This window comes from Alosa sapidissima, chromosome 1 (assembly GCF_018492685.1).
Source record: "Alosa sapidissima isolate fAloSap1 chromosome 1, fAloSap1.pri, whole genome shotgun sequence".
NCBI lineage: Eukaryota > Metazoa > Chordata > Actinopteri > Clupeiformes > Clupeidae > Alosa > Alosa sapidissima.
Window position 1 is genome coordinate 28,204,150 of NC_055957.1, and position 26,226 is coordinate 28,230,375.

General features: G+C 41.7%; 1 protein-coding gene across 2 annotated transcripts; it reads left to right on the forward strand.

Moving 5' to 3' along the window:
• The first annotated feature begins 1,009 nt into the window (after positions 1–1,009).
• Positions 1,010–24,844, forward strand: keap1a (kelch-like ECH-associated protein 1a). 2 transcript variants are annotated; one of them, XM_042099119.1, is made up of 7 exons: positions 1,010–1,145; positions 4,872–5,567; positions 12,163–12,519; positions 13,532–14,208; positions 21,121–21,326; positions 22,154–22,330; positions 24,007–24,844. In XM_042099119.1, exons 2-7 carry the CDS (start codon positions 5,358–5,360, stop codon positions 24,171–24,173), a joined length of 1,794 nt encoding a protein of 597 aa, XP_041955053.1. In that variant the 5' UTR covers positions 1,010–1,145; positions 4,872–5,357; the 3' UTR covers positions 24,174–24,844. The 2 variants fall into 2 exon arrangements, with proteins under 2 accessions (XP_041955053.1, XP_041955047.1); XM_042099113.1 differs by lacking the exon at positions 1,010–1,145 and adding an exon at positions 2,787–3,083.
• Positions 24,845–26,226: the final 1,382 nt, after the last annotated feature.

The following is a 26,226-nucleotide window of genomic DNA, read 5'->3' on the forward strand; positions in this document are numbered from 1 at the left end:
CTGCTCTCCAAGTCACAATGTATCTGCTTGTTGATTGGGCAGTTTCAACCCCTGCATTAACCAGTAGAGGGCAGTACTTGTATGTGTTCTCAACATTTCTTCTGCCTACAACCTTGAGTGGCTTATGTGTACCTTCTCTGAACTGCTTTTATATGTGTTTTTTTGTTTATGTGTTTTGTTTATGTTTCTTTATTACTCTGTTTTATTTTACTGTCGTAAACACTTTGTTTACAGTTGTTTAGAACTTCTGACCTAAATTGGAATCCAATATCCATATTAACACTGTCCACATTAAAATAGCCTACGTTCAGAGGTTGTGATTTCAAGAAAGATGCAAACTTAAAACTAATTTTCAAAAACACTAGTCTAATCTAAGTATTCATTCAAAACAAATCTTGCTTAATGTTGCAAACATATGCAGTGGGAATCCTCTGAAATATGTGCACTACATGCTAGTAAGATAGTTGCATTACACATACATTTTGCTGCACACCATCTTACAGTGTTTGACTCTGATGTTTGAAAAAAGAGGGCACAAAAGCTGTTCACATTGTATTGCACAAGGGGAGAGAGAGAGAGAGAGAGAGAGAGAGAGAGAGAGATTTATCTACAGTAGAATATCTGACCAGACAGACCCTAACCCAGGAATAGACCAGGCCCATATTTGGCCCAAAAGCAAAACCATGACAACAATTACACAGGTGATCTAAACCCTCTCAAACAAGGGAAGAACGTAACTATTTGGGAGGGATGAAACATACACACATACTGCAGTGTTCTGTATGTTCACCCTCATACATTCTGAGTCTGAATACAAAGTTGAACCCAACTCATTGCGTAATATGTGGTCACACCAGGGCAGGTCTTCCATATTCAGCTGCTGTGTCATGCACGTTGTCCAATCAGGACTTCTGCTGTGTCATGATGATTTCTTTTTTTCTAAACGGCCAATAACAGGGCAACTGCAAGAAAATAATGCATGCATTAGTTTGAGTATTGTCAAATGTGTCTTTTGTATTGTCAATGTTGCTTTGTCATTCTAAAAATACGTCTGTGCAGTTATGTGAACTAGGCTATGTGTTTGGGATTTCAGGGCCTGAGTCTACATTCAGAATATCCACACTCACTTGCATCACACTAACCAGGTATGTAATTTTCTGATCAGTGAAAGATATATCTGTTATAAATATAAATATATGTGTAAATATATATGTCTATAAACATATATTTATACAGTGTTAATGTCCATCTGCTAACACAGGGGTGATGTGCTCTCTCTTCTTGGTCTTAGTTAAAAGTCTAGTAGCAGAGTTCTGTATGAGTTCCAATTTCTTACTTTTTTGGGAGACCAGTAAAGTGTATTGCAGTAGTCTAACCTGCTAGTGATAAAGGCATGGTTATGTGATAAGGGAGCAAAGCCATCTGGGTTGGTTGGCTCCAAATATATAATTGGGCATCATGTGCATAGCTGTGGAAGTTTACAGTATGCTGATGTTTCCTAACGGGGGTCCTGTTTTACAGACACATGATCTAGACTAACATAAAAAATCTCTGTCAGTAATGTAGGTTTGAAACCAGTTTAGTAGGCCTATACTATTTGCATGACAGGTGTGTGGTTCACCTCACTGTGTGTTCACTGTGTGCTCTGTGTGTTCAATAATTCACGGATGGGATACATGCAGAGACCAAATTACGCAAGTAGCCTATACTTAGCTGAGAAACCTGATTTACATTTACATATTTTACAAAACATTACAGGATAATTCATCCATTTCCTGATAGAGAAGACAAGCACTAATAAACATTACGTTTTGGTTTTCCCCTCCTGTTCTTTTCGTAAGTGCATTTGTTCAAGAGTGACTAGGCCTACTTCCTAGAACTATGACAAGGCAAAGTTAAGGAATGCTCTCTCACCACCTCTCCTCACACAGGTAGGCTATAGCCTAATCTGCACATTCTCATAAAAGAACTTGAACAACTATTTCCCACACAATTATATTCAGACTGCCTTTCCATCCAATGCGTCAAGCCTATTTGAATACACTGACCTAACCAAATTTATTTTTAGACCTAACAGAAAAAGTATAGGCCTACACCATTAACCTTATCATTAACAACCAGAGGCTACTATTATTATCCCCCCCAGCATATTTTATACTGACTGTCAGTTTCGTGTTTGCTTACTTGTCTCAGGCTACGTTTATACGGTGACGATGAAAAGACGCAGAAGTGGCGTCTCGTCTTCATTTTTTTATTCGCGTTTAGACGAGCATTCTCAGGGGGAAATCTTTGTTTATATGAAGACGCAAGAGTATGTAATATTCGATTGGATATGCATTCCAGACCGCTGGGTGGTGGTGTGATAGAACCCCGGTACGTCACGCGCAGACATTCTAATTTGACAGTTTAGCCAGAGAGGTAATCAAGGATCTTTGGTTTAGCCGTTTAGACGGAGACACAACCCGGGTCGTCTTCAAAACTATACTCTGGAAGGAGTCTTCAGATTTTTGCGTCTTCAAGCCCCAGGTCGCCGTGTAAAGGAAAGGCACTTATGATAAAATATTTTGTCGTCTTCCTTCGCAATCGTTCTCATATAAACGGCCCCTCAGGCAGACAGCAAAGTTTCAGCTGCAGTTCTATTTACCTGAGGAACTACTAATACTAAGCTGCAGTTCTATTTACCTGAGGAACCTGCCAAAAAAATAAAAAAACCTTTAACCTAGTTACTTTCAGTTTGTTATTGCCTCGGGCGCCCCCGCCCGGTTCGTTCTGTGGCGAGGTGATGAAGCTCAGCTCAGCAACAGCGGAACGCCAACTTGCAGAGTCATGCTGATGTCGAAATCGCAGGAACGGTGCGCGCGCATACTTCATTTTCAGATGACAGACGGAAGGCGACGCGGCCTCACTCTGGGTCCTTAACTTCTCCTGCGCAACGTACATTGAGAACAAAAACATTTGTGGAAGTCGAATATTTTGCTCTGCCGGAACATAGCCTACAGCTCGAGCAGTTTACTTTTCTTCGATCTACACTATTCCCGCTGAGGGAAGTGCCTGCTATTCCACTGAAAGACCACTGTCTACAGGTGAGGAGAAGGGACTCAGTGATGAAAGGGGTTAGATTTAAATCTGTCAGATAGGGTAGCTTATCCTTTACTGGGTAGGTTACAGAGGGAACCCTGTGAACTGACATGGATATGTGTGTTGCTCTGTAGGCTATAAGAATGTTTTCTTTTTGTATTAATATAGTGAAACGAACATACAATCATTAGGCGACTGACACTTTCATGCAGTGTCCCATCTCAGGAATCAGTGTCCCACGCAGGCTACTTGTGAATTAGGCTATGTTATGCAGTTAATCGTGCAGTTATTTTTTTTTCTTTTTAAATATATGGCTTGTTCTTTCTTGCTCCCCCGTGTGAGTTTAAATGGCATAGTATGTATTCTATCACAGCGCTGCTAATACTTTTGGAGTGATTCATCTTGTGCTCATCACCGCCCTCTTTTCATGACTGTATGCCAACCAACCTTTGTCCCACCCTGCTCATCGCTAGGAAAATGTTACTGTCAGCAATCAATGGCTTACTCTGTTTACTGATAGAAATTGTCATGTCATGTGAAAGGATGACACACACCAAAGTCAGCAAACTGAGCAGCCAACTGAAGTTATTTGGATTCATTGGCAGTTTCCCTGACATTTGCTGCAGGGGTGAAGTTTAACATAAATGTTTATTCAATATCTATGTGCACCTTATCCTCAGCAATAGCTACACATAGGCCTACTGTAGTTTCATTTCTGACTCATAATATACATAGTGAAAGTTTCAGAGTTGGGTTAATGTTTATGTAAGGGATGTGGCATGTAATCCCAGATCAACAAGTACGTTTGTGTGAGTGCTCAAAACAATGCACCATTATGAGAACAGAGGGGCCCTATTGAAAGGGTCCCTGATAGAGGAAGTGGATGTTTTCTGTCTTGTGATCATTGCTCATGGCATATGGAGTGGGTTGGGGTGGGGGTGGCAATGAAGTTAGCATTATGCAACACAAACATCGTACAGGGTCTTGGCCCATGGTCAGCTGTGGTTATGCAACATATGACCAAACCAGATATAGTGTAATGACTGAAATAACTGTTGTTGGACTGCTGTGTGTGTGTGTGTGTGTGTGTGTGTGTGTGTGTGTGTGTGTGTGTGTGTTCTGTAAAATACCACCTTATTACTGCCAATGTCACAATGAGGAAGTGAAAGAGCAAGAATTTATTGGGTGCACGCTCACAGCTGTAGATGTTAACATCACTCTCAATCCTTAAAATGTTGTTATTGTATTAATGTTACCGTCTGTAACACCTTTTCCTCCTTTTTTGAACCCCACACATATATATAAGTATAAGTATATATACTCTTTTGATCCCGTGAGGGAAATTTGGTCTCTGCATTTATCCCAAACCGTGAATTAGTGAAACACACACAGCACACAGTATACACACAGTGAGGTGAAGCACACACTAATCCCGACGCAGTGAGCTGCCTGCATCAACAGCGGCGCTCGGGGAGCAGTGAGGGGTTAGGTGCCTTGCTCAAGGGCACTTCAGCCGTGCCTACTGGTCAGGGTTCGAACCGGCAACCCTCCGGTCACAGGTCCGAAGAGCTAACCAATAGGCCACGGCTGCCCCGTAAATCTGTCTGGGTTAGGGGTGGTGGGAGGGTGAGGACTTTCTAACAGCGAAACAAATGCTCTCTCTGGTGTACGGACAGAGACTGCTCAAGAGCACTGATTGACACAAAGTGAAATATGGACTTGCACAGGGAAGTAATTGAGTATGAGATAAGGTATTCTGTCGTCAGTCTCTGATGTTTCACAATCTTTTGCAGATAACGTTCTACTCCGACGGAGAAACGTGGAAGTGCCAATGGAATAGTTCTTCCTCAGGAAAAGCGGAGATACATCTGGAGATACATCTGAAGAGTTAGGAGTGGATTCAAGCCAGTGCCTGCATTGCTGGCACACGTGTTTAAACCACCTTAAACTACTCTCAAGTTCTCAGTTCTTCCTAATCCAGGGGACAAAGAAATGAGGAGCAGCTCCCACCGCCACCACAGAGACAGAGGATGAGTGCTCTTTAAATCACTGGGTTTTGTCATGAATGCCTTCCTGATGGACCAGGGATTCAGTGGGTCTTCCCGACTAGCTGGATTTGTGAGCCGCAATGAGAGGCATGTCTTTCATTCTATCTGCACGTTGTTTTAAGGCTCTAACCCTCAGCTGGGGGTAGAGGCCGTTCACTGCAAAACACTTCACTTCCTCAAACCATTTAAAGTATTTAAAAAAGAAACACAGAACACACGTATGCACTGAGAATGATATGCCCAAGGAAGAAGAGGCCGACAAAAGATGAGGATTTCTCAGCCATTGCTGTACCCTCTATGAAAGGCCATGGTTATCTGGACTACACCATAGAGAGCCACCCCACCAGAGCTATGCAGATCATGGATGAGTTTCGCAGACATGACATGCTATGTGACTTGGTTCTTCATGTGACCTACAAGGATAAAGTTGTGGATTTCAAGGTAGGTGTCCTGTGCTGTAAAATGAACAGGTGACTTTTAAAATAATGTTGGAAAATAAAATATGCTCTTATGATTTCCAAAGATGTCACATTCCTCATGCTTTTGTGTTTTCTGCTCATCAGAATAAAATATAAACATTAATAGAATAAAAAATAACATATTTTCTTCTTTTGCTATCTGGAGCCATACTGTTTTTAGTGTTACAGCTTGGACTAACTAAAGCAATACTATGTGTTGTGATGGTGTAGCTTAATTAATGGGTTATAATGGGAACATGATGGTTCTACAGTACCTTTATCCAGAAAGGTTTATAGATATACTGTAGTTTTGGCAGAGATCAATTTCATTGCCATCCCATTGGGGTCATTCCAAGTGAAAACAGCCAAAATCGGGGTATCATGTACATGGTACCTCTCAGATTTTGCTGAAAAGCAGTGAAAATATGCCTTATGTTACCAAAGGAGGGAATCTGAAGTTTCAGGTCAATATCTCAAACGGTTTGCCCGTGGCGTCCATTTGAATTTCGGGTGCCACGGCCGTAATTGGGGGCCAAGCAGCGAAGCTGTGAAGGCACCTATTGAGTTACTAGCTTTTCCTATTATTACACTTCCGCCATTGGAGTCTATGGCAGCCCATAGAACGCCTGGCTAAAAAGTGCAGATTTTTTGGCAGAAAGTTTCAGGACACTCCACTGACCACTCACACTCATTTACGGACCTCTAAATCCAGCCATCTAGCGCCACCAACAGGTCAAAATCTGGCCGAAAATTGAACCGCTGGGTCTAAAGTTATGAAATTTGGCACACTGATTCAGCACTGTCCCATGATCACTCTCACCAAATTCCAGAACTCTATACCCAACACTCTAGCACCACCAATGGGTCGAACCTGGATTGCATTCACGTCATGTGACCATTGAGCGGTGCGTCTGATTTTCACATATCAGGCACCGTTGGAATCCCTGGACCGACCTAAGTTCAATGACCCCTATTATGTCACTTTCCGCCATATTGGACGTCCGCCATATTGGATTTAGTCCAAACTCTACGAAAAGTTTCAGTGGTCAGAAATTTCATCCGATTTTCATGGAACTTGGTGGAGATGATCTTCTGCCCGAGCCGCACAAACGATACTTGTCAGATTTTTCAATTTCATTTTTGTTTGCCCGTGACAGCCAATCAAATATGGTGATGAAGCCGCCAAACAGGAAGTGGACTAACATCTCTGTGGTACTTTGAGTTAACATAACAAAACTCGATACCATTAGTCACGACACTGTCCCAATGACTCACAGCAATTTTTATGAATATACATTGAACACTCTAGCGCCACCACCAGTTCAATGCTGGACATGCGTTCATGCGCGTGATCCTTGACTCTTTTGTCTGATTTTCACAATTCAGGTATCGTCTGAATCCTTGGACCATCCCGAGTTCATCGACTCCTATCCCGTCACTTTCCGCCATATTGGACCTCCGCCATATTGGATTTAGTCCAAACTCTACGAAAAGTTTCAGCGCTTACAAATTTCATCCGATTTTCACAGAACTTGGGGGAGATGATCTTCTGCCCGAGCCGCACAAACGATACTTGTCAGATTTTTGAATTTCAAGTTTATTTGCCCGTGACAGCCAATCACACATGGCGACGATGCCGACTAACAGGAAGTGGGCTAACACCTCGGCAACGCTTTAATGTATGAAGTCCAAACTTAGTACAGGGACTTGGTATCTGATTGTGAGGACGCACTAGGAAATTGGCATCATTTGGCCTCTATAGGGGGCGCTGCAATACAGGAAGTGAGCTTGTATCTCAGCAACGCTTTCAGGTACAAAGTCCAAACTTGGTATAAGGACATGTTACCTGATTATGATGACGCCCTTGGAAATTGGCATCATTTGGCCTCTATAGGGGGTGCTGCAATACAGGAAGTGAGCATGTATCTCAGCAACGCTTTGATGTATGAAGTCCAAACTTAATACAGAGACAAAGTAGCTGATTGTGAGGACATGCAAGGAAAGTGGTCTCATTTGGCCTCTAGGGGTGCTGTGATAGACAAATTGAGCTCACATCTCAGCAACTCTTTGGTGTATGAAGTCCAGGGACACGGTAGCTGATTCTGAGAACGCACAAGGACATTGGTGTAATTTGCGCCTCTAGGGGCACTATAACAAAGTAAATGAGCTTATTTCTCAGCCATTCTTTATCCAATTGCAATCAAACTTGTTGTGAGTGCTTGCTCATGCCATGCAGTGTTGTGCCAGTTCACAGCTTTTCTGAACTAGTTCAAGTTCAGTTCATACATGCTCAAAGTGAACAGTTCACGTTCAAAGTTCACAATTTTAATTCTGAACTAGTTCAAAGTTCAGTTCATTTTACTTTTTTCGTGAGATATTCAAATAAATACTTTTTTCACACTACGAGCTAGAAATCACTATACGTTCTTTGAAGCTGGTCATTGTAGACATTTGCTCATGACACTGCAATTGTCGGTTTCTTACCAGGTGATGAAACTTGCAGCAGTACAGACAAGGTAGACCAGTCTCCGTGCCATCACTTCCACTAGCCATTTTTTTTTTTAAATTGCAGCGCTTTCTCTCACTCTCGTCATTGGTCTGTCTCTCTCTCTCGCTCCTCCAGCCCTCCGCGCTCTCGTCGTTGCCTGCTACGCGGCGTTGCTATGCCTACCCCGCTCTGCTGCAATTCATCACGGGTAACGTTGTGCGGAAGCCAGTATGCTATTCAACTATTCTCAGCCGGACACTACGTTGCCCGCAATGCATTGCGCACACAATGTCAAAACCATTTCTGTCTGGTGATACATGATTTAAGCGGCACCAGCGAGAATACAGGAGGGAGGAACTTTTCTCTCGTTGCGTTTCAAAAGAGAAAACAGATGTCACTCAGTTTTCAATGGAAAACAAATTCCAACGTTCATTTACAGTGATGTCTGCCGTTCATGACACATAATGTGAACTAATTCACGTTCAAGTTCTTTATTAAAAAATGTGCTGCGTTCAGTTCAACGTTCACGAAAAAATGAGCGTGTTCAATGAACGCGTTCTTTTGAACTCGTTCACGCACAACACTGATGCCATGGCAACTCCATTCCTGCTATAGCGCACTGCTTGGCCCCCACATTGCTGCTTGCAGCTATATTTGACACATTGGAATTTCACATTTCATCTTTTGGCATTTTTTGAAGCCCGTAACGTCTGTTCTAATAGTGGTAGAAGGCTGGAAACTGGTGTGGTAGTTCATTGTAGCCTGTACTACACAATTATAGAGGCAGAATCAACATTCCTTCCGTCAAAAATGTTGACGGCATGTGTGATTTTTTACTTTTTGGGTGGCCGTAGCACCACGATTAATGATCATATTTATTCTAAACAGGATTATTTGTTATATTTGGGAACTTTGCTCTTGCCAAAATTAATTTGAGGGTTATGGTACCACTGGTGGGGGTTTTATGGGGGTCCAAAAACCCTCTCCGGCAGAGGTGACTTTTTTGGAACCCCATATTTGGACCCCCAAATGACCATGTGGGCACTTGATGATCCTAATGAGATTTATACCAGATAAAGATACATATTTGTTCTTTCTTTTAATGAAATGAAATGTTTGACTATAAAGCTCCATAATATTAATTTTATTCTTCAAAGAGCACCATTTTGAAATTTTATTTTTCCAAAGTCCGGAATGTAGTTCAGGGAGAATTTAGTGATGATAAAGCATGAAAATAGTGGAAATAACTTAGTATTATGCTCAGTGATGGCAAACAATTAAATATTAAGACTAAGACTTAAACATTAACCCCTTATCCCCCATTAAAGAGACCTGCCTGTGACACATGCAAAGGTGGTTTAAGACACTTGTATCCACAGAATGGCTTTTTCTTAAATCACCTTAAGTGGTTCCAGCAATCAGACTCCAAGCTGTTTTGGTCATTTTTCACACCTGTATTTGAAACAAGCCACTTGTTAACAGATTCAATTTAGACTTTTAGTAGATCTTCTAGACTGAAAGAAGTCAGTCCAAGTCTGTATAGATGAATAGTTGTGTATGAAGATGGTAGAATCGGATCAATGCACTGTTGGTATTTTTCTCAATGACATTTGTCATAAGAGCACTTATTGCAGAAAAAAAGGGACTCTGCTTATAGAAAGTTTGTCTCATGATGCAAAAAGACTGCTGGAGTGGCGAAGTGGTGTTCCACTTAAAAATGGGGATACCATATGTTTTCACCATGAAAAGGCTTTCCTGACCAGGTATGAAAGTTTGCAGAAAGCTTGCCGTGACCCATATCACCAGCACAAAACATACTTACTTTTTAAAATATGCAGATTTCCTTCTCATCATTTGCCTGTTTCATGTTGAACAATGGTATTTTTTCAGGCCCTCTTGGTGTTATTGGATTGATTGTATTTCCAAAGACTTATCAATACCTTTCGGTCTTTCAGATAACCTGAGGGTAGTAGATGAAGCCAAGGCGACAAGCTTAAAAGCAAAGCCTGGGCAGAAGATTTGCAACAACTGTAATAACATGTTGTTGCAGAAGATGGAGGCTAATGAACCAACAACATCAATCATAAAGGATGAGGAATTTGAATGCAAGGTCATGAACCAGCAAGCCCTGGATTCAAGTTGTTTGACTCTAGGTTGTTCTCCTGTAAAACCTGTAGCTGTAGAGAGGCGAATTGGACACGGAAAACGTAAATTGCAAGACATTCACTCAGCTGCAAAAGCTAAAGTTGCACTTGTGTTGGATGTACCCATCTCAAGTTTATCTGAATCAGAAACCAAGGAGTGTGATAGATGTAAAGAATGGGAGACACTCAAATTGCTGATTAAAGAAAAATGTGCAACTGCTACCCGACGAGAAAGAACAAAACTTGTTACATTAGCTCCTGAAAGTTGGAGTGTTCGCCGGGCTGCAGGGGAATTTGGTGTCACCAGGTGGGTGGCTGCACAAGCTAAAAAAATGAGGGAGGAAAAAGGAATCCTATCGGAAGCCCAAGTGAGAAAGGGCCATGAGCTTTCAAAAGAACTGGTTAACCATGTTCTTAACTTTTATCAATCTGATGACTATTCAAGGATGTGCCCTGGGAAAAAGGATTTTGTATCCATAAAGGTGAATGGAGAAAAAGTTCAAATGCAAAAGAGGCTTCTCCTTGTCAACCTTAGAGAACTCTACTTAGCTTTTAAGGAACATGCAAATGACAAAATTCGTTTCTTTAAGTTCTGTGAACTTCGGCCAAAATGGTGTCTGCCAGTTCAGGGATGCATTCTGTTTGTGTATGCGAGTTGCATCAAAACGTTAAATTACTCGTCAATGCAATTCCAATTCAAGGAGATTATAAGGACTTATTACAGCAGTGAGTGTGTGTTATCTATGCGTCCATAGATGTCTGGCACACTGACACAAAAATATCATTTGTTGTGTCAGTGTGCCAGACATCTATGGACGCAGTGCTCGCCAATACAAACTTCACCAAAAGGACCATGACAAAATGATGTCACTGCTTCCACAACTTCTTGGATAATAGTTAAAGACAATATTCAATTTAATTTTCAATTACATTTTATTTGAAGAGTGACAGGGGCAAGGACAAACTCCCTTCTATTTGTAGTGTTATGTAACATTCTTGTTATTTAGCTCTTTAAAAGTTTGATGGCGGGTGTCTTTCATGGGGGATAAGGGGTTAATCTTTAAGTCTTAGTCTTAATATGTAATTGTTTGCCATCACTTAGCATAATACTAAGTTATTTCCACTGTTTTCATGCTTTATCATCACTAAATTCTCCCTAATCTACATTCCAGACTTCGGAAAAAAATGCTCAAAATGGTGCACTTTGAAGAATAAAATCAATATTATGGAGCTTCATAGTCAAAAGTTTTATTTCATTAAAAGAAAGAACAAACATGTATCTTTATCTGGTATAAATCCCATTAGGATCATCCTACCCACATGGTCATTTGGGGGTCCAAATATGGGGTTCCAAAAAAGTCACCTCTGCCGGAGGTTTTTTTTGGACCCTTATAAAATCCCCACCAGTGGTACCATAACCCTTAAATTCATTTTGGCAAGAGCAAAGTTCCCAAATATAACAAATAATCCTGTTTAGAATAAATATGATCATTAATCGTGGTGCTACAGCCACCCAAAAAGTGAAAAATCACACATGCCGTCAACATTTTTTAAGACTTTAGTGACCCACCTCTCACCCAAACAGAATTGTGTAGTACGGGCTACAATGAACTACCAGTTTTCAGCTTTCTACCACTAATAGAACAGACGCTATGGCCTTCCAAAAATGCCAAAAGATAAAATGTGAAATTCCAATATGTCAATTAGGGCCGTGGCACCCGAAATTCAAATGGACGCCATGGGCAAACCGTTTGAGATATTGACCTGAAACTTCAGATTGCTTTGTTTGGTAACATAAGGCCTATTTTCACCGCTTTTCAGCAAAATCTGAGAGGTGTCATGTACATGGGTGGCTGAGTTGGCGTGGAATGACCCATTGGTATTTATTACCTGTTGTGAATCCAGATCTGTATCTTCCTAACATCATGACCATTTCTCCACTCCAGGTGCATAAATTGGTACTGGCCTCCTGCAGCCCGTACTTCAAAGCTATGTTCACCAGTAACTTCAGAGAGTGCCACGCGTCCGAGGTGACCCTGAGGGACGTGTGTCCGCAGGTGGTGGGCCGGCTCATCGACTTCGCCTACACGTCGCGCATCACTGTCGGGGAGAAATGCGTGCTGCATTTGCTCTTGGCTGCCATGCGCTACCAGATGGAGGACGTGGCCAAGGCCTGCTGCAACTTCCTGGTCAAGAACCTCGAGTCGTCCAATGTCATTGGCATCGCCCGGTTTGCTGAGGAGATCGGCTGCATGGACCTGCACAAGCACTGCCGCGAGTACATCAACACACACTTCAACGAGGTAAGGGTGTGTGTGTGTGTGTGTGTGTGTGTGTGTGTGTGTGTGTGTGTGTGTGTGTGTGTGTGTGCGTGCGTGTGTGTGCCTATCCATACTCTGGCTAGGTTGCTAAACAACCGCAACTAACATGCTCATCTACTAATAACACATAAAACAATAAAACATGACATTGATGTGTGTACAACACACATTTGTGACTTAATGCTCCCTGACAAAAGGCTGTCACTTGATAGACATACACATCATAGCTCATTTTCCATCTAATTTACTGAATATAGATTTTAAACCAAGTCATAGACAAAAACCTAAAGAGGAGGGACATGCCTCCCTCTTGCATCTAAGATAAGTGTTTCTCTGGAACATGTAAGTTTGTACAAATCAATGAGCAAACAACCAGACACTGATAAGTTTAGAACATTCAATGGCAGCTGATAACACACCAAACACTCGAATTGGATAACCAAACAACTGAAAAGTAGTTAAGAGACGCAGTCCTTGGTGTCATATGTTTCCGAACCTCCTGAATTGACATCACAGCTTCTTACAATTTGTACCAGTTGATAAGGAAGCAATGAGACATTGACAAGTAGTTCACTCACCAGAGGATTGTGTCTTGTGTACTGAAGAAAACACATTTTGCTTGGCAACTACGCACCAAACCCTCCTTGCGTAGCTGGATGCATTCACCTAGCTTGCTTACACTATGAATCAGCCCTTAGGTTTAAATTGGAGCAAGATTCTAGGTCCAAGAGTATGTGCAATAATATTGGGCAGGTCCACCCACCACAACTGATCCATATACGGCAGTTGTTCCTTCCAGTTCCTTCATTTTTCAAAAGCCTAAAATATCCATGGTTTTTACAGTAATTGATTACAGTAATTACTGCAATCCCCATTCTGTTACTATGCTAAGAACTGAAATGATCTTCAGCACTTCCTGGAAGAGAGCCCCTCTCCTCAATTGTCTACTCTGCTGTGTGTGCCACCCCTCCCCTTCCTCCCCTCACCCCTGCAGGTGACGAAGGCAGAGGAGTTCTTCAGCCTGAGCCACTGTCAGCTGCTGGAGCTGATCAGCCAGGACAGCCTGAAGGTGCTGTGTGAGGTGGAGGTGTACGAGGCCTGCATCGAGTGGGTCCACTGGGACGTGGAGAACCGGGCGCAGTACTTCCACGCGCTGCTCAAGGCCGTGCACATCTACGCGCTGCCGGCCAAGTTCCTCAAGCGCCAGCTCCAGCATTGCCCCATCCTGAGCAAGGCCAACTCCTGCAAGGACTTCCTCTCCAAGATCTTCCAGGAGATGTCCCTGCGCAAGCCGCTTCCCCCGGCACCACACCGCGGCACGCAGCTCATCTACGTGGCCGGCGGCTACCGGCAGCAGTCGCTGGCCTCCCTGGATGCGTTCGACCCGGTGCGGACCAAGTGGCTGCGGCTGGCCGAAATGCCAGCACCGGGCAGTGGCCTTGGGACCTGTGTGCTGTTTGGGCTCCTCTACACTGTGGGTGGCAGGAACCTGTCGCTGCAGAACAATGATGAGTCAGGCATCCTCTGCTGTTACAACCCCATGACCAACCAGTGGAGCCAGCACGCCTCGCTCAACACACCACGGAATCGGGTCGGCGTCGGGGTCATTGACGGGAGCATCTACGCCGTGGGAGGCTCACATGGATCCAGGCATCTCAACACAGTAGAGAGGTCAGAAGCTATGGTTGAATTGCATACTGTGTTGCTGCCTTTAAATCAGTTATTTGAAAATCATTGTACATAAATTCCTGTAGAAAACCCATAGCCCAATTACATGTCCACAGATAGGCCTAAAAAGCATTACGCCACTGACCAAGAAAAACTTGGTCTATAGCGAAAGGCGCATATGAAGCACAGCTGAAGATGCACTGTCACGAGATGTAAGCAGCAACTCCTCTGCAGGATTAATGTGCTTATAGTGAGGCAGGTTAAGTCCATATTCCAGGACAATCATTCACTTTGTGAAGCACCAAAATTCACTTTGTGAAGCACCTTTGAAGCACCAAAATTGGCATAAATAATCACTAGAACCTACTTTTTGAGGAAAGCATATTAGCCACCTGAAAATCCAACATGGCGGCCATTTTTCAAGATGGCCGCCACATCAAATGTAAGAAAAACGTTTTTGCTGTAGAACTTTAATGGCTGGGCGTATTTACATGATCTTGGCATCAATTTGTATGTATTTTAACATGGCAAAATAAATGGTGCAGAGAAAGAAATCTATTTCAAGGCTAGCTTCCAAGATGGCAGCCAGAAATAGTTGGACTGCACTCGAAAATCGTCTATGGAAGCTCACTCTCAGATATCGTTGATCCTCTTTCTCTCTCAAATATCATTTATTCTTACCCTGGAAATCCAGAGTTCTCGCGAGAGCACAATGGAATTGTCTCTGCGAGACACTCTGGCTAAGAGCAATGATGCACGTTACTTTTACCCCAACATTCCAGGGAACCAGCTAAACTGATGAAGACAGCGCTGCAACGTTGGAGGACAGTACACATTGGTCGTAGTGTTATCCTATTGCGTCTAAGTCCGAAATCATTCAGAGTAAACATGGTCTAGTGTTATTCAATTGCGTGCAGTGAGATTTTTAAATGCATGCTTGTTGCCGCCCCTCGAGTTGGGCCATTACATTGTTCTTTGCCAGACCCTTAATCTTTCTAGATTATCAGGGTCTGGATTTTCCAGGCTAATTTATTCTCTCTCTTGAATATCAATTAAGGCCAAACTTCTTTAAGTTGGGAAGACTGGTGTGAGAAGAGGCAGATGAAGAGTCCACAGTTTCAATTCTGGGAGCTTGTGATGTCAATGCAATTGGTGATGTTCTCTTTGATCAGGTCTTTCAGAGGAGCAAGCTTCACTTTGTATTGTCAAACATTGTCTGCACTCATCCCCTTCTTCTTTGCAAACAATAATGTCAACTATGTTAGATGGCTTTCCATACACCTTAGAGACATGGTCTCTTTACAACAAACACATCCAGTTGGCCAATGAATTTCAGCAAGGGAACTTTGTGGTCCACAAGACCCACAAAGAGTTTTCCGGATTGGCTTTTGACCAAGCCCATGAACAGGCCAATGCAATTGTCAAAGGTGATGGTAGTGCCATTGGAATAACTGAGAACCCATCAGCCCTAATGCGATGGATGGTATCTGGACCAGAGTTTAGTTATTTGGTTTCTCAGTATGAGTCTGCATCTCAGGCCAAAATAGCTAGTGAAGATATCCGACACCATGAACAGACTAACCAGTATCGGAAATCCTTCACAGACAAGGTCCAGAAGTTGTTTGGTGTGATGAAGGACCTGGGCAACCCTTTTTAGGAGGAGTCCAGAGATCTTCTCACGCTAGAGTCAAAAGCCATTGCACACCCTAGTGCCGCTGAGCTTGTTGGCCCTCATCTTGAGAAAGGTAAGGTTTCTTTCAAAGACTTTTTCAATGGTTTGGGTGATTTAAGCTTCCTTCTACAAACCAATTAAAAAGAACAACACTGACTTCTTTCGCCAAGAGTCAGACTCAGGTACAGGTGACCGTAAGAAGCAAATTCTTTAAGCATGAAAACCAGTCTTTCCCTGTATCATTGAGAGATTCCGGAAAACTCCACATGGGTCAGAAGTCGAAGCTTGTCAACATTCTGGAAACTCTTATTTCTCCTCCAGACAAAGGATGAGTCTTCTCTTGTTTATTCATTGTCTCCAAAGGCATCAGTGACGTTTGAATAATATGCTGTTTAAGAGGTTATTCCAAAGATACAAGTCTAAAGGCTGAAACACGATCAAGATGAGGCAAGGGTGGCAGACGTAGAGTGTCTGACAAAACTAAAGTACCACCTAACTGGAAAAGCTTCCTGCGAGATAATGACAACAAGACTGAACCTGTGTTGTGTTGCTACTAGTTTGCAATGTACAACAAGAACATCACTGCTGATGGAGTTGATGAAACAAGACTTGACCTGTTTGCACGGAAGCAGAGGTCCTATGATGCCATTCTACCAACAAGGGCATATCTTGCTCAGCATGTGAAGTGTGCAACCTATCAAGCTGCCTGTATCTGGGGCCAGGCAAGTATATATCAAATGAATATGGAGAGTCCTGCCAACTGGGGTTGGAGGAAAGAAGCTGACATTTGGCAAGTAGTGTGGATGACACTCCCACCAATTGCTGAGAGCTGTCAACAATTGACTGAATGTGTCAAGATTCTGAGCTACAGAGCAGAGGTGTCACTAGACGTTACTGGGGCCCTGTCTCTCTTTCCCACACATTTCCTGTTAGTCTTTGTTGTTCTATTGAGGTAATATATATATATATATATATATATACGTATATACATATACGTATATACATATATATATATATATATATATATATATATATATTTAAACAAACACATGCACTTACGTAGCCCCCTTGCCCCTGCTGAAGTTCGATTTTAAGGGACACCAGGCAACGTTTTCGTGTTAATTATCTTCGTAAGTTGGTATATGGTTAAATGACTCATTACAGGGCGAATGAAGACTCTCTCGCCCGCCCCTACTGCCTGTAGGAAGAATATCCCACTTGCAAGTTCAGTGTATCGTACCCGCCGACCGAAGCAGGATCAGTTTACATCCTGCATCCACAGCACAGAGGCAGGCTAACGAAACGCTAGCGATTGTTGCAAACGTGTGTATAATGGCAGAGCTGGCGAAGAAGCAGCGAAAACCCCTGACGGAAGATGCAAAGAAAAGGAAAAGAGCTTCAGACCGAGCGAGGGGGAGTTTCGTCGAGAAAAAGCATCAGGCTTGCCTGGTGTCCCTTTAAACCAGTGATAATTTCCCTATCCAGCCCTGTCGTTCTTTCCTGTCCATTTCCTGTCAATCTTCACTATTCTATTGAAATAACAAAATGATATATATACAAAAAACATGCACTTACTTAGCCCCCCTGCCCCTTCTGAAGTTCAGTTTAAACTAGTGATCATTTCCCGATCCAGCCCTGTCTCTCTTTCCTGCTAATTTCCTGTCAATCTGCACTATTGTATTGAAATTATATATATATATATATACACACAGTACCCTCCAGAATTATTGGCACCTCTGCTAAAGTTGACTAAAAAACGGTATAAAAAACAATCTGTTGGTGATTTATTGTAATCTCACAATGAAAAAAAATTAGGAAAAATCCAACCTTGAAGGGAAGCAAATTTATTTTGAGAAAAAGGAAAATCTCATAAAGAAAGAAATATTTTTTAACAAAAACATGTTGCTCACAATTATTGGCACCCCTGCTTGTAATACCTTCTTAAGCCTCCCTTTGCCAATAACACACCTTGTAATATTCTCCTATGACACTCCATAAAGTTGGATAATACAAAGAAAGGGATTTAAGACCGTTTGGCTTTACAAAATCTCCCCAGATCGTCCAGATTCCTAGATCCACACTTGTGCATTCTCCTCTTTGACTCACCCCACTGTTTTCCTATGGAGTTTAGATCAGGGGACAGAGACAGAGAGAGAGAGAGAGTCCTCTTCATAACACAAATCTCACTTAGTTCTCCATATGGTAGAACACAATTTCTCTCTTTCTTTGGCTGGCCTTGATGGCGTGGATGTAGCCAGTGAAAGATAAGGTGTGAGGTGAGACCGTGACATCTGTCATCACTCCTGGAGAGTGTTTCACTCTCGGAAGGGGTCAGAGTGAAGATAGGATGGGTTTCCCCTGCCGTTGCGTGGCACGACAAAGCACACTTGACTCACATGCCCGAGGCTAGTTTCACAACCCACAGGCAGGCATTATTCTCCTCGCTGTCAGAGTCAGGGTGTTCCTGGAAGAAAAAAAAGAGAGAGGGAGAGAGAGAGGAAAAAAAGTTGTTTTTTCCCCTCAGTTGAACTCATAATTCTGTCGGGGAGGGTGAGCACTGGAAGGTGAATTATGCTGCTATTGTTTTTCTCCTGCCAGCAACCGTGACACCAGTGGCTCGGTGCTTTCATAACACTTTTCTTATGGAGTATATTTAAGATTTAAGATTCTCTCTCTTTTCACCAGTGAGGTGTCTGGATAGTGTTTTGCGCAGCTCAGTGGATACAGCATGTAGACACAGCACAGGCTTCCTTCGTAATTGCAAGATTCATGGCATGTGTTCAAAACAGCCTGGGTCTCTTAACAAGCTGAAAGCAGTGAAGGTCAGACACTACTTAGGAATTTGAATCCTGTAAAGAATGCTTTAACTGCTCAGTGGACAGTTCAAAGGGAAACACTAATCTGTATGGGAATGTAGGCTGTGTGTATGGTATGGTTATGAACAGTTTTAGTGTATTAGTCTCGGTGGTTGTTTGTAGGAGGTAAGAATAAAGGTAGATTATGTCTCAGTGGAATGGTTACTCCTAGTTTGGCCTCAGGATAGCACTGACAAGATTCCCAAAACATGAAAGGATAAAAACAGATTTTAGATTAGGATGTGAGAGTGATTCAGCAATATTCTACAAAAGTCTACATCTAGTCCCAGGGTGTTAGAAGTGCATGATTTTAGGACAATGGCACAAATAAGTATGTGCTACATTCGTCTTAATGTTTAATAGGAGAACAAACCACCGTGCCAAGGCAGTGCAATAAATGTCAAGGCCGTGTTCATTTGGCAGGTATGGCTGCCAATATAGATATCAATATTGACCAAAATAATCATGATTATGATTGATTATGATTATTATGATTAAGTGTGTGAAACAGCTATCAAAATAACCTCAAACTACTCATGTAAAACCGATTATACAGTTTTTCTCAGTCATTTTGGTGCTTTTCTCAGATCAGAATGAAAATTCTCATAACTATTAGTTCAACCTCCACAACATTTAGTCATTTGTGCACATCATAGTAGCAATTTCTCCTTCCTCTGAACAAATTGCAAATGCTTTTGAACATGTATCAGTTGCTTTGTCATGTCAGTCAAAATGAACTATACTTATGGATGCTGAATAGTCGTCCCCAATAAAACTAATAGTCTTAATTTCATTGCTTGAGTCATTACATACAAAATTGGTGAACTAGTTATCAAATTCTGTCACAATGCTGTAGAATTGCAAAGAGCATATACAGTAAAACTGTGAAACATACATATTCAGTGTCTTGTACTCACTTACTACCCTAACTACAGCAATTTGTAACTTTACTGTAGTTTTCAAATGGATGTACAAGTACTGTATAGTGTCTTGAGCATTTTCAGGTAGTGTCACCATGTTCTGACCTTTTTTTGCATGGGAAAACACTGAGAGCATTAACTGTCATAATGAAAACATGACAAAGCCATTTGACTATCTTGTTCATAAACGATGGTGTCAAGACTTCTCATTTTGATGACACTGGCAGTTTCCTCGACATAAATACTTGCTTTTGAGGAATGGACTTTCCATTTTGAGCAAGTGACGTGCTTTTGCAGGTTATCTACTAGGTTTTGCAGTTTGCACTAATTGTTTTGAGAAATGCACTAACTGCTGTGCAAATGTTAATAGTGATGTGAAAAAAGCACCAAAGCGACTGAGAAAAACTGTAACAAGACAAGTTGCAGTCGAACATTAGTAATAGCGTATAGCTCTAATCAACAGTGTAATAAATGTTGTTATTAGTAAAAAAGTTTTTTTTTTTCACAGATCAGTCACTTAAATTGACAGACAATCTATCTTATAATCAGCCATCTCAAGAATGCATATACCGCATGTTGTTGACGCACAGCTCAGCCTTGCACCTGCCTGGGTTCGAACACAAAACCTTGCAGCATCTCAGATTGAGATAGATAGATAAATAGATAGATAGATAGATAGATATCCCCAAGGGGAGATTCAAGGTCTCAATAAAGTATCTATCTATCTATCTCAATCTCAAGGACGCTACACCCCATGGGTGCTATTAGTGTCTGTCACTAGCAAGCTATTGACTCAGATATAAACTCAGGCTAACACTTTAAACCTGTTAAGTGGGCTACCACTGCCAATTTGGCATGCAGATCTGCCCACTACATTTACCATTACGCATCAGAATAAGTCCTTACCTGACTCCTCCTATAGACTGGATGCTGAATGTAGTAATTAGCTCCATTATGGTCAGTTGCCTTGAGTTTAGGGGCTCTGTTCAGTGCAGCATTAAATACAAGTCTGTGTAAATCCAATCTGTTCAGTGCAGCATTAAATACAAGTCTGTGTAAATCCAAGGGCGCCATGAGATTGTGTAATGGAGGCTTTTTCCAAGGAACAGAGAGGCCTTTATTCAAATGAGTGGAGGAATTATCATCTAGTGGGGGTTGCCTTAAAAAGACAATTTTAGACGACAGAACAACTTTCTATGCTTGACAAGATATGATATGATATGATATGATATGATATATGATAAGATGATGATGATGATGATGGTGATATAGTGATGATGGTGAAGATGGTAATGATGATGATAAATGCTGCTGCTGCTGATGAAAATGATGATGATAAATACAGTATCTAATATTATGTGAACTCTTGACTGTCTTTTGATGAGTGACCACTTCAGACATTTTTCAGGAGGCTTTTAAAGTGTACAATACCAGGCAGTTGATTGTGTGCATTGTCTCATTGTAACAGGTATGACCCTGAGACCAACCGCTGGACGTTTGTGGCCCCCATGTCCGCGGCCCGGCTGGGAGCTGGCGTGGCCACCTGTGGGGCGGCTCTGTACGTGGTGGGGGGATTTGACGGAGTGAACCGCTGGAACACTGTGGAGCGCTACCACCCCGACACCAACACCTGGCAACAAGTGTCCCCCATGCACTCGATGCGCAGCGGGTTGGGTGAGTGTGACTCATGATTGTAGCGTCTCTGTAGTGGTAGCCAGTGGGTACAGTTGCTGTGTAATGAGTAATCCTTCCTCCCGCCCAGATGTGCTGATACGCATGCCTCCCAGTCCGGGGCGCTGCAAGTTCATGGGTTCAAGCCTGGGCCTGTAGGGAACATCTAAATGTGAAGTCTCAAATAATTCTCAAATAAACTGTAACTGAGTCTCAAGTATTTTAAATGATTTGTCTCATGTTTAAGAAAGAGTTATCTTGCTTATTTCAAGCTCTAAAAGTTTGGAGAGAATTTGGTTGTTTTAAACAAACTTTTCAAACTTAATGTCGACTGTCCAAAACATTAACTGTTGTTGACAATGGTTTAATGTGTTCAAATGATTTTTGATTCCATTCTGTGTTTTGAAGGGGTTTCTGTGTTTCTTTTTCTTGAGCGATCAAAACAAAAGCTTGTAGAGATATCGGTTGTTTTTTTTAACAATAAGGAAATGAAATTTGGCGAGACAGGTTTGACAGGTAGCCTACAAAGTCATTTGGACTCTGAGGGAGGTTACAAACACATTGAGGTATTTAGAACTATCTCTTTGTTTTACATGTTTGTCAGTTCAGAAAAAACTTCATAACTAGTCATTTAAAAGACATGAATAGTTTTATGGACAGTCAAAAACAAGGACTAAAACAAATTCAAGCAAATTAAGAAATTAAAAAGAATTCAAATCAGAGAGCCTTCTCCACTGATGTAATAAATAGAACCTCTAAAGAAACAATCTCTGCTTGTGTAAAGTGCTTCACCCTTAGACGTCAAGGTTTTAAACATGCCCCTCTTTTAGGTCTGGTGTGTATGGACTCCTACCTGTATGCAATTGGGGGCTACGATGGGCGGACGCAGCTAAGCAGCGTGGAGCGCTACAACATAGTGAAGGACGTGTGGGAGCCCGTGGCATCCATGAAACACTGCCGCAGTGCCCACGGCGTCACCGTCTACCAGGGCCGGATATTTGCACTAGGTAAGAAGAGCACACAGGCAGGGAGGTCATTCATTTATATAGCACATTTTATCAACAGAGTAAATACAAGAAACTTTTGCATATCTATGACATTAGTTGAACATAATAACAATAATAATGTAGCCTAGTTGGGCATACTGTATGTTTATTGAAGTGCCTGATTCATTGCTTATCATAGTTTAATTATATTGTATGGTTGTCAGAAAATTGTTCAGTAGCTAAATATTTTTTTTATAATAAACAGAGGTGGAAAGTAACGAAATACATTTACTCACGTTACTGTATTGAGTAGTTTTTCTGTGTATTTTGTATTTTTTAAGTAGTTTATAAAATCGGTATCGGGGGGGGTACCAGAACAACCAGTTTTACCAGAGACTTTCTAATGAGGATTTAAGGAGATACAGCACTCAAAATCCTCATAGTAATGCATGGGGTTAGTTTGTTGTCTACACATATCACAACCCTTCCGCGGCAAAACGTTGACATGTGAATACATTGAGCCAATCATGTGGTGTGTTGTAAAATACATTGAGCCAATCATGTGGTGTGCTGTGAAGACATCGTGCCAATCATCTGTTGTGAACTAACTTAAAATCAACTACTGCTCAAACTTAAAGGAGAACTCCGGTGATTTTTCACATAGATCTTCATTTCTCAACGTCCTTATCAGGCAAGTACCTCCACTCGGCGGCCATATTGCAACACTTTTTGGGCACTTATCGTGCATCTATTTCGGCAGAAATGCGTGTGCGTAAGGCTTCACGACACCAATCTTGCTCCAGCAGCAAGATCACAACAGATGATTGGCACGATGTCTTCACAGCACACCACATGATTGGCTCAATGTATTTTACAACACACCACATGATTGGCTCAATGTATTCACATGTCGACGTTTTGCCGCGGAAGGGTTGTGATATGTGTAGACAACTGCCATATTGGCGTTACAAACTAACCCCATGCATTACTATGAGGATTTTTTGAGTGCTGTGTCTCCTCATTAAAAAGCCTCTGGTAAAACTGGTTGTTCTGGTACACCCCCCCCCCCCCCCTAAAAAAAAAAGTAACTAAGTAACTTTAACTTAAAGTACATTTTAAATTAACTACTTTTTACTTTTACTTGAGTACATTTTCAGATCGGTATTTTAACTTGTACTTGAGTAATATTTCATCAAGGTATTGGTACTTTTACTTAAGTACAATATTTTCGTACTTTTTCCACCTCTGATAATAAATGTTAGTTTGAAATAGAGATATAAGCCTGTTGTATAGGCCTAACCACCAAAAGGGTAGGAGGCATTGGTCGAGACTCATTTCCATTGAAGCGCAAATTAAGGGTGGACAGAGGTGGGGAAACCATAAGGGCTAACAGTAGTTGCGCTGCTATAAGAAATTAAGCAGTTTTCTGTTTCTGATTGCCTGGCTTACATTTGGATGTCATTAGTTAATGTTTGAAATATTGCCACCATGGTACGTTTAAGCAAAATATATATTTTATTGGAATTCTGTCATGTGGCACTGTAGTGCGAAATTAGTGTCCTGTTGCATAGATATTTTACAAATAGCCCCAACTTTTTCGCAATTCGGGTTGTATATAACTATATCTGTTAGAAATTAATCTGAATTGCCTCTTACACTTGAAATATGCTGACAGTGTTAGTTTTAATGTTTATCAGGCGGATTTAACCAGGCTGGCTTCTTGTCCAGTGTGGAGTGCTATTGCCCGGAGAGCAATGAATGGACATACATAACAGACATGCCTGTTGGACGGAGTGGAATGGGCATCGCCGTCACTATGGAGCCTTGCCCGGGCAACCTGCCGGAACAGGAAGAGGAAGAATGACATTGAATGATATTACCTCACACAGACCAAATCAAATTCTCCTGCCCTGTGTTCGCATCATCCACTCATTCACTGCACTATAGTGAATAAAAAACACAAAGTTATTCCCTATATAGTGCATTTTCTAGTGAATGAGTAGATGTTCTGACCATAGAGCCAAAGACCACATCACTGGAGTGTCTAGAATGCTGTGCCTTTTGGGGATTTTTTTGTTGTTTGTTTTTACAGTTTTGTAAATGGTAATGTAATGACAGTTTTTGTTATTTGCACATCTTTTCATGACGTAACTGCATCAGTGTTTTGCCATATTCTTCTTATTTTTATAGACAAATGAAGACTGCTGATTCATCAGCACAAAAAGTTGTAGTGAAGTATATTCATGCTGCTGCGGGACATACTGGTTTTAATCCCACCCAGTTAGTCCTGGAAATACCACAAAATCATAAATCAAAGAAATCTGAAAGAGTCATGTAGCAATTTCTGTCATGCAGGCACACCTGAGACATTTTTGGCAGTCTGATTTTTAAACGGAAGGACTTATAGGTAAGAAGTTGCCAAATCATTTGCCTCAAAAACATGCAGACTGATTCTCCCCATGTGCTTTGTAGCCTGACATGTGAATGCACCTGGCATTGCCGAATCCTCAGGCAGAATAAACAGGTGGAAGTGGAGAGGGATCTCTGTGTGATACTCTTTTGCAATCTTGTGTGGAAATTGCAGAAAGGTTGATCTGATTATCTGATTTAATTTTTGTGTGTGTGCTGTAACATTTGTCATACACTATGTATACAAAAGTATTGGGACACTTAAAACGTCTTCATCACTGAATTCATATGTTTCGTTCAGACCCATTGCCACAGGTGTGTTAAGCACCTAGTCATGCAATCTGCATTCACAATTCACATTTGTGAAAAAACGGGTTGTTCTGAAGAGCTCAGTTAATTCAAGTGGGGTGCTTTCATAGGATGCACAAAGCAAGGTCCACAAAGACACATGATTAGTGTGAGCTTGGTGTATAAGAACTTGACTGGCCCACACAGAGCCCTGACCTCAACCCCATCAAGCACCTATGGGATGAATTAATGGAGGTGTCAGGTCTTCTCATCCAACATCACAAATGCTGGGATCTGGATGGGATTTCATAAAAGTTCCTGTAGGTGTAAAGGTGCTTTTGTCTCTACAGTGTACTTAACATTTTTGACTCAAATCAACGAAAAAACATTATTTATGACCGCCACTACTGATAGGGGCCCTTTTATTGACGCATTTCTGTTTCTGAAGAACTACTGAAGCAATTTGGTATGTTTACACTTGACCACATCTGCTTACTCAACAAAATGTCAACAGCCAATCAGAATTCAGCAGCTACTACATTCTTTAGATGTACACCAGATTTTGTGAAATTGTGTCCATAGAGGGCACCTCAGCTTATATATTTCACTATCTCAAGACTACATGTGCCAATATCTTGTGATTTAAAGGTTCAAAGTTTACCATCATGGGGGCCGCTGCAACTGACAACATTTCAATAGCTGGTTGGTACCCCATGATCACCGTGTCTGGATGTGGATATGTGTATCTGTGCATTAAATCAGTTTTGGAGCAGCATCTAGTGTGCAGACTTTATACGTTTACACACAAATGCACACACTCACTCACTGACACTGAGACACACAGCACAACAGCATAATAGCTGTGGGCATGTCACATATTAGTAAACACAAGCACGCACAGACACACACACACACGTCACACTAGCGATGCACAAGTTTGTACAGACACACAAACACGTACTGGCACACACACATGCACATACACACTCGCACACAAAGATGAACGCACTCACACACACACATACACACTGGTAGACACATATACATACAGCCACACACACAGAAACACATTGTGAAAATCTAGATGTACACTACAGCACCACCACAAAATGTCAAATGTGCTTGTGCAATGCAGATACAGAGGAATATTTAGGAGTTGCCAAAGTATACTTGTTGCAGACTTGTCTTAGTGAAGCATTGCACACTAATCTGTACAGACA

What these genes read in the sequence shown, in the direction of transcription:
- keap1a (XM_042099119.1), top strand. Translation starts at nt 5,358, where the DNA reads ATGATATGCCCAAGGAAGAAGAGGCCGACAAAAGATGAGGATTTCTCA. An exon ending in CATCTCAACACAGTAGAGAG is followed by an intron (nt 14,209 to 21,120) that starts GTCAGAAGCTAT and finishes TCATTGTAACAG; the next exon opens with GTATGACCCTGAGACCAACC. An exon ending in GGGCCGGATATTTGCACTAG is followed by an intron (nt 22,331 to 24,006) that starts GTAAGAAGAGCA and finishes AATGTTTATCAG; the next exon opens with GCGGATTTAACCAGGCTGGC.